This window comes from Setaria italica, chromosome VI, assembly GCF_000263155.2.
Source record: "Setaria italica strain Yugu1 chromosome VI, Setaria_italica_v2.0, whole genome shotgun sequence".
Classification (NCBI taxonomy): Eukaryota; Viridiplantae; Streptophyta; class Magnoliopsida; order Poales; family Poaceae; genus Setaria; species Setaria italica.
The window spans coordinates 26,337,012-26,347,313 of NC_028455.1; the positions used below are offsets into that span (position 1 = coordinate 26,337,012).

At 41.8% G+C, this 10,302-nt stretch overlaps 1 protein-coding gene and 1 long non-coding RNA gene across 2 annotated transcripts; one reads left to right on the plus strand and one right to left on the minus strand.

Annotated features, from left to right (window-relative positions):
• Positions 1-1,103: 1,103 nt before the first annotated feature.
• On the minus strand, positions 1,104-4,495 carry LOC111257604. The gene is made up of 2 exons (XR_002678127.1): positions 4,209-4,495; positions 1,104-1,599 (listed from the first exon to the last, which is right to left on the minus strand). It is a non-coding gene; the product is annotated as an uncharacterized LOC111257604 (long non-coding RNA).
• A 3,803-nt stretch (positions 4,496-8,298) lies between these two features.
• On the plus strand, positions 8,299-9,938 carry LOC101773705 (acetylserotonin O-methyltransferase 2). Its single transcript, XM_004973390.4, has 2 exons — positions 8,299-9,122; positions 9,289-9,938. Exons 1-2 carry the CDS (start codon positions 8,322-8,324, stop codon positions 9,586-9,588), a joined length of 1,101 nt encoding a protein of 366 aa, XP_004973447.1. The 5' UTR covers positions 8,299-8,321; the 3' UTR covers positions 9,589-9,938.
• The last annotated feature ends 364 nt before the right edge of the window (positions 9,939-10,302 follow it).

A 10,302-nucleotide genomic window follows, 5' to 3' on the forward strand; every position in this document is an offset into this window, starting at 1 on the left:
GGTGGTGAGAGGAGGCGGGCCCCGGCCTGTACGGGAAAAAAATAAAAGTCGAGTGTCCTATGTGGACACTCGGTAAAGGGTTTCTTTGCCGAGTGTGTACCCCAGGACACTCGGCAAAATTTTTTAAAAAAAAATTAAAAAATATCCAACAGTTTAAAAAAAATACCAAATCTTTGTAGTCAAACCAAACTCGACCGTCACTTCGACTCTAAATCTTATCGAATCCTTCTCAAAGTTACTATTCTTCTTCTGAGATGCTTCGGTTTGTAATCATCGTATATGATGAAATGTGCAAAACTTTCTCAATTTTTTTCCACAGCCTCCACGTATTATATCATCACATCATGACAAATCTCATGATTTTCAGACTTTGCTTGTTTTTTTTACAATTTAAAAATACTACTGCCACACATTCATGGTCGTGTTTCCTAAACAAGATGTTCGAAATTTCTTTTCATTTCATGGGTCAGGTCTCAAATTGGGCCAAATAACATGAATATCATTTTTCTACTCATTTTGTTCCATAATTTGAATCACTTGCAATTCAATTTTGACTTATACCAAAAATTACCTTGAAATGCAATTAATTAAATAAATATAGCAAATAAATCCAAAAATATACCAAATTTTAACATAGAGTACCACATGTTGTATGTGGGGAGTAGAAAAAAATTCAAGGTGAAAAGAGGAAAAAAATCATTTTTTTGCCGAGTGTCAAAAAAACACTCGGCAAACCCCCCTCTTTGCCGAGTGTTTTTTTTGACACTCAGCAAAGATGGGGGTTTGCCGAGTGTTTTTTATTTGACACTCGGCAAAGCCCTGATTTGCCAAGTGTTTTTTGTTTACCGAGTGTTTTCATCTTGGCACTCGACAAAAAGCTTGTTTGCCAAGTGTTCGAAAAAAAACACTCGGCAAAGAAAAAACACTCGGCAATTTTTAGCTTTCCCGTAGTGAGACATCTCGATTACTCTTCCTTTGAAGCCATGCCTTAAATCTGGGACATTTCTTTTGCATGTGATCGGGTGATTTGCAGAATTTGCAGATTACTTGAGCATATTCAACTTGATGAGCACACTTCTTATAATTCTCAGGTAGAGAAGCCATTATAAATTTCACAAGTTGGTCATTAGTGATAGACTTTCCAAGTGTTTTCAACTCAGCGGCCATGTCAATCATGCTCACAATATGTATGCTCAATGCACCTTGACCATCATAACATGAGGTTGACAACTTTGTGATGAGGAAATTAGCTAACTCATCTTTATACCTTCCCTCAATTGAGTTTAGAAACTCTTTAACACTTAGTTCCCTGGCATCTTCCTTAATAGGAAATGCTCCCCTTAAGGCATTTATGATCGAATGCCTAACGACCATTTTTGCCAACTTATCAGATCTCTCCCAATTCTCTGAGTTGGAGTTGTATTCCCTTATTTTCTCATCATAACCCTCAGTTCCAAAAAATGGGAGCAACATGCTTGTCCTCACGAAATGCATCATCAAGGTCAAGAACCTTGAGAATGGCAAGCACCTCCTTATTCAAACTAGGGAAATTGGTGCCATCATAATGCTCAATGGTGCTCAGCAAATTTGCATAATTCACTGAAAATTATATAAAACAACATGTCTCAGTAATCATAGACAACAAAGATGCACATAAAAGCACGATAATAACCTTATGATGGTTCGATTAAAATCATGCAATAAATTTCAATTTGCATCACCGATGGGCAGAAAACAAACAAAATTTACCATTAACTCATAATTAAAACAACGTTGGTTAGAATTAATTATAGGTGTAATCTAATCAAACTTCTCAGATATTCCATTCAATTAGAGAGCATCATAATTGTACTTGGTGGAAAAACATAATTTTCAGTGCAATTACAGAACTTAAACAGTAATTAACATAATAAAACAACTCATGGGAATTAAATAAACCTAAACAATAAATTAAATAATGCAAACTAATGTAATATTTCATCTTGAAACATAAATAAACTTATTATGAAAGTTGAGATTACACTTATTTTATAATGAAAGGAAAACATCAAACATTAAGAAATTAAACTCAAAATTAAGCTTAATGAAATCATGTCAACACAATGCAAAGTATTAAAGAGATAAATTGCACTGTAAACTAAAAGGCTCATAAAACTTATATTTGAACTTATGAAACAGCGCAAAAATCATAAATTGCACTGGAAATAATAATGTGGCTCATAAATCTTATAGCCAAAACTCAATTATGACTTTATTGAAAATTTCCCAAATTTATTCTTAATGTGCCTTTAAAAATTTGCCAAAAATTATGAGAACTTTTTCATAATGAGAAATATCCACCATTATTTAGCAATAAACTTATTTGCATATGTAAACAATAGATAACTCAAAATTTATGAATAATCATTAAATGACTTAATGCTCAAATGAATAAAACTTACGGTGATTGAATAAACAGAAAAACATAAATCATAAAGGCAAAATTATGAACGGATCCAAAACCTCAAAAGAAGCCCAAAAACTAAATTGGCCCGCTGCAATCCATTATGCGCGCGGCGCAGATTTTCGCGTGGCCTCGTTCCCCTTTGGCCTAGCTCAACGGCTCGACTCAACTCGGCCTGCTGTTGTTGCGGCTCGGCTCGGCTCGGCCCGTCATCATCTCACTTGGGCCCGTGAGGGTCAGCCAGGTAACAGCCCTGCAACGCAGCCCAAATAATGGCCCAACAGCGTAGCTCGGCAGTGGCCCAGTCCATGCATGTGGCCCGGCTCCAATAGTGTCAACCGCGGGAGGCATCATGGCCATCGATCTGAGAATGGATGGACGACGCGATTTGAGTCTGGCATGAAACGCCTTAAACCCTAACCGCCGCTGTCAGTCTCTCCACTCTCTTATCCCCTTCTCGTTTGTCTCCCTAGACCCTGAGCTGCACCTCCGGCCGCCACCCGCACGCCGCCCTTGCTGAGCTCCGCTGCGGGCCCTTTCGCCGGTGCCGGCGTGCGACATAGTCGCGCGCGGCTTCGTCGAGGGGCTCCGCTGCGAGCATCATGGCGGGGCCGGGCGCACCTCAGGTGCAGCGGTCGTTCCGGGTCGACATCGACGGCGACGGAGAGTCAAACTGATGACTCGCCGTGCTGGGTCACGTCAGGGTCCGCTTGCAGAATGAGCTCAAGCGGCAGGCGCTAGGAACGGCAGCTGAGGGGGCGTTGGTCTGGCTGCTGCGGGTTGCTCAACGGCGATTCAAGCCTCGAGCGACCCTTGATGATGCAGCCGGTCGGGAAGGTGACCGTCATCCACGCACGGCGGCCTCATGCCACGCGCGGCTGGCAACCATGTAGGCTAAGGTTCTTGATTTTGGGGATTCTCATGGGATTTGGGAATTTGCTAATAGGATTCGAAATTCGCCTTTTCCCCTCCTAAAATGCTGCTCGTGACTTATTCTGATGGGATTTACCAGTAGTTGATCTAATTTGGCGGAATTTTGACAATATTTGTGCAAACAGTGAACCATAGAGCCCTAAGATCCCTAATGCTCAATTTAATCACGAAGATTACCTTAATTATGGATCGGTTGTGCGAATCTCATGCACTAATTGATCATGCTTTAGGTCTAATCCGTCACTTGGATATAACCAGATTAGAAAAAAATTAATCATGTTAATGCTGAAACTTATTTAAGGGTTGCCCGTCTAATCTAGACTCTAATTCGGTAACTTAAACATGACAAACCGATCTAGATTAGAGATAATGGCACATCGAATTGAGCTTAAAACTAATCTGGATTGCAAATCTTAGGAAATCATGCATGGAAAACAATTTGAGTTGCACGAGTTCACTTTAATTGCACATAAAACTATTCTGCCGTGGTACTGTTTGCTCATATAAACTCACTTGAACGTGCGGCAGGACTAATTTGCACATTGACCGATGTAAAACTAACCTGAGAAACCCTAATTCTCACTTAATCATGCATGAAACAAATCTGCAGAACACTAGTAGCACTTGAACTTGCACGATTCGACTGATACACCACTAATTAGAGGCATGAAAACTAATTTGCTCTGGGATGAGGACCAGGATAGGCTAATAATGGCTCTAATACCAACTGTTAAATCTTAACTAACATGAAAACTTAATCTAATCCACAGGATCACTTAGCCTAAACGTGATCACGTCATCTAATAATTAGAATAAATTGAGGAAGAATTACCTGAGCCTTGAACCTCCATGGATCTGCCTCTGAAATTGGTGAAGATGTTGATGTAGAAGTAGCAGCGAAGAATATGACCACCAAATCAAGAGTAAAGACTCTCAATTTGATGACATGTGGTCTGAACGTGGGTACGAGCTTCTACCCCTTTCAGTGCCCTTAGCAGTCAGATTAGATCTGTTCTTGTGGAAGTCTGTTCTTGTGGAAGAACAGATCCGGTTTGGGTGGCTAATCACGTTGTTAACTCGTTAACTCGCGATTAGGAGGCCCACGCACTGCGGGGTAGGGCCGTATCTTCTCCACGAAGTTTGGGTTGTAGCCGACTAATATAGCAACAAACTGAGATATTTTAGGTGGTAATTATCTCGTGATTTATCTCTAATTAATCTCGGATTAAAACTTAATTAATATCCTATGATTAATCAGAGATCATTCTTCCATCGCAATAGGTCTGGCCCAGAGAGAGAAGAGGTAACTCACGCCGTCACCCAAGTCCACTCTTAGTCATAAATGTATAAAAGAAAGTCCACATGAGTATACATCAGGGACAGGTGTTGATAAGGTCACGGACGCAAGTGTGGCGGTGGTGCACCATCCATCGCTGCCAGTGATGGGGCCGTTACTGGTAGTGACAACGAGATTTACACGATGTATGAACAGTTAAGCTGAGTCATCACCGTGGGTCAGAAATCAAACCTGTCACCGATCGATCATTGATTCATGGGTCATCCCTGCAGTATATATGTGTGTGCCACGTAACTTGCTGAACGTTGAAAAAATCCTTACCTGGCAAAATATATTTCATATCACATTTCCACTTAGGGACCGGCATGCTGATCTCAGCTATATACGTCAGTGCTGATGTTGACACTAGAAAAGCATCCAACAAAAGCAGAGGGCCAGCATCGTCAGTGCCGGTGGTTAAAACATCACCGCCCTAGTGATGGGGCCGTTACTGATGGTGACCACAACATAACATGATGTAATAGTTAGCTGAGTCATTTGTGAGGACCAGAAACCACATTTCACTTCGCACGCCATATAACATTTCCACATTTGAATAGCAAATAGATTTTTTGCCTGGCTGGAGTTTTTGTCCGGCATATTATCTGTAACACTCCACGTGTGAAATTTACTTACGGTCTAGCTCCTCACGTAGAACGGACCCTCATACACAGAGCACATCTCTTATACTTTCGTTCTCACTTTGTGTCAAAAGGTTAACGTCGAGGTGCTATGTTTGGAGCGATAAAGGTGATAAGCTAGACCCTCTAAATTTTCAAGTGTTATTACTAAACCAACCAACTAGTGGAGTAGGATACCGGGTTAGGATATTACAGCATGGAGTAACTAGTGGTTGGATTTGGAGGAGAAATTCACTTGGAAATCTGATGTTTAGTCCCCTTCTCTTGTTTGATTTTTGTAAAAACAATTAGAGTGGGAGCATAAGAGAAAAATTCATATTCTTTGTTTAGTGTGGGGATTTGCAGGTGAGAAATTTACAAGTTATGATATATCCATCTTCCACTTAAAGAATAATTCACACCCCAATTACCACCGCTCCCCTTGGAAAGGATTGTGGGAGTTATTTGGCCTGCTAAGCTCACATTTTCCATCCCTCGAAAACTTCCATATTCGTGCCAAACAAATACTAGATTTCTAACCTTTTCTATGAAAACTCTCAATGCCTTAGCTTGCATCAATTACCTCCAACCAAATGTAGATAGGTGAGCAAAGGCGGCAATCGGTATTGTCCGTGCTAGCACGCTTATCTGGATGGCATAATAGTCTATACAAGGTAGGATATGGAGACAAAAAGAAGTTAAAACTTGCTATAATAATTTATTTATGAGATTCTAAACAAGCACCCATCACGGACCCAAGTGTGGCGGTGGTGCTCCAACAATCACTGCCAGTGATAGGGCCGTTACTGGTGGTGACAACAAGACAACACGATGTAACAATTAAGCTGAGTCATCAGTGAGGTTCAGAATGAAATCAAACCTGTCACCAATCATGGGTCATCCCCTGCTGTATATATGTGTGCCACGTCGCTAAACATTGAAAAAAATCTTTACTTTTGCTAAACACTGAAGCTGGACCGTAAGTAGATTTTGGCCATGTCCGCTTTTTCCTCTTAGGGACCGGTATGCTGGTCTTAGCTATTTGTCAGTGCTGGTGGTGTTACACTAGAAAGGTCCAGCACGGTCAGTGCCGGTGGTGCACATCACTGCTAGTGATGGGGCCGTTACTGATGGTGACAACAAGCAGTGGAGGAGGCCGAATTAAATCTTAGGTGGCTTGCTTCTTCCTCCTCCATCTCCACCTCTTCTTCCTCCTTTTCTTCTTATTTTCCCACTCTTCTCCTCATCTTCCTCCTTTGGCTCTAATGGAGCTCTTGAGTATGTAGTAGAGGTCTAGAGCCCCATAGCCTTCCCTATCCGCCCCTGACAACAAGATAACATGATGTACGCAATAATTAAGCTGAGTAATTATTTTGTTATCACTAATGGGCTGTATGTGTGCCACGTGTAACTCGCTAAACATGAGATGAAAAATCTTACCTTGCTAAACAGCTTTCACTTAGCACACCATATAGTATTTCAACATTTGATTAGAAATTTTTTTTCGAAAACGTACTAGCAATTATTGCTGACGTTGTATCCTTTCTTTTTTTATAACAGGAGTTTTACTACTGGTGTGCTAGGTGTATGAGCTGCAGGTTGATTCCCGGATACCATCTGTAACACTGCACGTTCAAAAAATCTACTTACCATCTAGCTTCTCACTTGGAACGAATCTCGTGCACATAGCACTACTCTTACACATTTGCTCTTGATTCATGTAAAAGGGTTAACTAGAAGGTGTTCTGTTCATCAGAGCAACAAAGGTTATAAGTTAGGTCCTCATCACTCCCCTAAACTTCCAAGTTTTGGGTGAGATAATAGTGTATACAAGATAGGATATGAAGAAAAAAGTTATAACATGCTATAATTTATTTTTGAGATCCCAAACAAGCACCCATCCTCCTTTTACATTTGTTTCCGTGAGCTGGACATCAGTGACGGGTGTTATTAAGTTCATGAATGTAGATAGTACCTCCATTCCAAATTATATCTATAGGTCGTTTTGACTTTTTTAATTTATAGATTTTGTTATGCACTTAGGGTGCATTTGTTAGAGCTTTCAGAGCTGTTTCTCTGCTGAACAGTTCTTCAGAGATAAGTAATTCTCTGCTGATTCTGAGAAGTGATTCTCTGAAATGAACTAAGAGACTGGGAGCTGAAAAAAGTAGTTTGTCCTAATTCTGTGGAGTGATTCTCCATCCGCCTGATTTTAAGTATTTATGCTAGAGAATCACTTTCAGCCACGTAATCACTTCTCTCATAGAATCAGCTCCCACAGAGAATCAGAAACAAATGAAGCTTTACCAAACAGGCATTTAGATAGACCCTATGTCTAGATGCATAATAATATCTATGAATCTAGAAAACCCAAAAGGAACTATAATTTGGGATAGAGGGAGTACGTTGTTAATTCAAATATATAAAATATTGGGTCCACAAGTTGGACCCTAGTGACAAGCATTTTCCTTCCAAAACCACTGGTCGCTATCTCAGACACAACTAGGCACCGATTGTTCTGGTTCCAGCACTGTCAGCCGGTGATATTACCATCAGTCCATCACTGCCCGTGACACTACACGAGCATGAAACGCAAGCGGATCGGAGAGGGCTCAGCACCAGGTAGTTAACCATCACTGCCGGTGACGTGGGGCCATTACTGATGGTTGACAACGAAATAACCCGCTATAATAATTATATAAGCTGACTCATCAGTGACGTAAATGCCAAACTCGTAAGCAATCATGCGTCATCAACCATCTTCTTTTCTTACGTAGTGCCTTCGTAACATATTTCACTTAGCACAGATGTCTATATGTGTATGTGTGTATAAAAGCTAAAACGACTGTTGGGACGCTTTCACAGACTGCCGATGTACTCTATCCTTTCCATTAAAGGATCCTTATATGTCTATAACATATTATATAAAACGGAAAGCTCTATAAATAGCCATGGCAGCTACCAAGCCTTGCCATATTCACAAACAAACATGTCGTGTGCCAAGGAAGAGGTGAGCACCCAGGACTTGCACCAAGGTTACATGGAGATATGGCACCACGGCCTTTTCCACGTCAAATCCTCGGCGCTCCTATGCGCGGTTGGGCTGGGCATCCCTAGCGCCATCCACCGGCGCGGTGGTGCGGCGACAATCTCGGACATCGTCACCGACACCGGCGTCCAGCCATCCAAGCTCTCCTACCTCCGACGGCTCATGCGCATGCTCACCTTCTGTGGCATCTTCGCCGCCGATCAACCTAATAATGAGGATGAGGCCATCTACAAGCTCACTCCTGTGTCCCAGATCCTAGTTGAAGACAGGGCTTCTTCTTCCACTCCGTACGACATGTCGCCGTTGCTCCGTGTCATCGTGCGCCCTAGCACGGCAGTCTCCACGTTCTTCAGCTTGGAGGCGTGGTTCCGGGATGCCGGCGACAGGACGCTCTTCGAGGTGGCACACGGTGTTCATCCATGGACCTTGACAAGGAACGACCCCGACTACAACAAGGCCGTGAACGAGTCGATGGTGATGGACAGCAGCGTCCTCATGGATATCATGCTAAAGGAGGTCGGCGGCACAGATATCTTCCGCGGGCTCACGTCGCTGGTCGATGTCGGCGGGGGCCTTGGCGTAGCCGCCATGGCTATCGCTAGGGCCTTTCCGCACATCAAGTGCACTGTGCTAGACCTCGAACAAGTGATCAGCCAAGCACCTTCTTCTGATGGCACGGTGGAGTTCATCACTGGTGACATGTTTGAGTATATTCCACCTGCAGATGCTGTTTTCCTAAAGGTAAGTAGCTGGCTATATCAGTTTTAACGATATCAGTGCAAGTAGTGGTCTTTTTTTTTTTGTTAAAAGTGCAAGTAGTGGTCTTAATTAACACATGTAGTACATGCTCCGTTATCCTTATATATGGGCATACTAATGTGGATGCTGTCAACATGCTGTGTTTCAGTTAATTTTCGATTGTTGGGATGATGACGACAGTGTTAAGATACTTCGACAGTGCAAGAGGGCGATTCCCGCAAGAGATGCCGGAGGAAAAGTGATAATTGTGAATTGTGTGCTCGGATATGGGGCACAGAACAGTGTTGCCATGGAGACGCAGGTATTGTTTGATGTGTACATGATGCGGTATGGTGGGGCTCAGCGAGAAGAGCACGAATGGAAAAAGATCTTCTTAGAAGCTGGATTCAGTGATTACAAGATTACACCGATATTTGGTTTTCAATCCATCATTGAGGTTTTTCCATGATGAAGCTCTGGATTATCTAAATAATTATAAGCCAATAAAAGATGAATAATGAATTATGTGCAAGATTGGTGACTATACCATGGTCATGGATGATTTGTTTTGAATTACGGATGGAGTTCCATAAGATGCCAGCCAATACTACAAAACGAAACTAAATTGGCAGATATATTATGATATGATTCCATGTAGTTTTAGTCCAGGCTCCAATTACGTCACGGTATATGAAACTGGCTTATCCCCATGTTATATTCTTTATTTATAGTTTACCAAGGGGAGGCTTTTACGGTGATTGTACCATCAGAAATAAAATTGAGACCTTGGACTAAATATGCATTGTTTCTTTGTGTCTATTTTCTGGATGCTTCATTGTCGTCGATATTTTTTTCCAGGTTTATAACAGACGCAACCTATTATATATATGTATACTTCTACATCTATCTTTCACTACTAGAGAACCCACCTTCCATCCAATGTTTTTTGTCACGGTTGATTTTGGACCCAGGACTAAAGGGCCTTTAATCCCAGGTCTAAATTTTGTAGACTGTCGGAGCCCTTTTAATCCCGGTTGGTAGTTCCAACTGGGATAAAAGTGGAGCTTTTGATCCCAGTTAGAGCCACCAGCCGGGATAAAATGAATTAGTCCCGATTGGTGGCTCCAACTGCAACTAAAATGACCCTTTTTAGTTCCCGATGGAGCCACCAACCAGGATAAAA

Excerpts from the sequence above, each read along its gene's own strand:
- LOC101773705 (XM_004973390.4), top strand. The coding sequence starts at position 8,322 with ATGTCGTGTGCCAAGGAAGAGGTGAGCACCCAGGACTTGCACCAAGGT. Across the intron at positions 9,123-9,288 it reads CAGATGCTGTTTTCCTAAAG|TTAATTTTCGATTGTTGGGA; the intron begins GTAAGTAGCTGG and ends GCTGTGTTTCAG.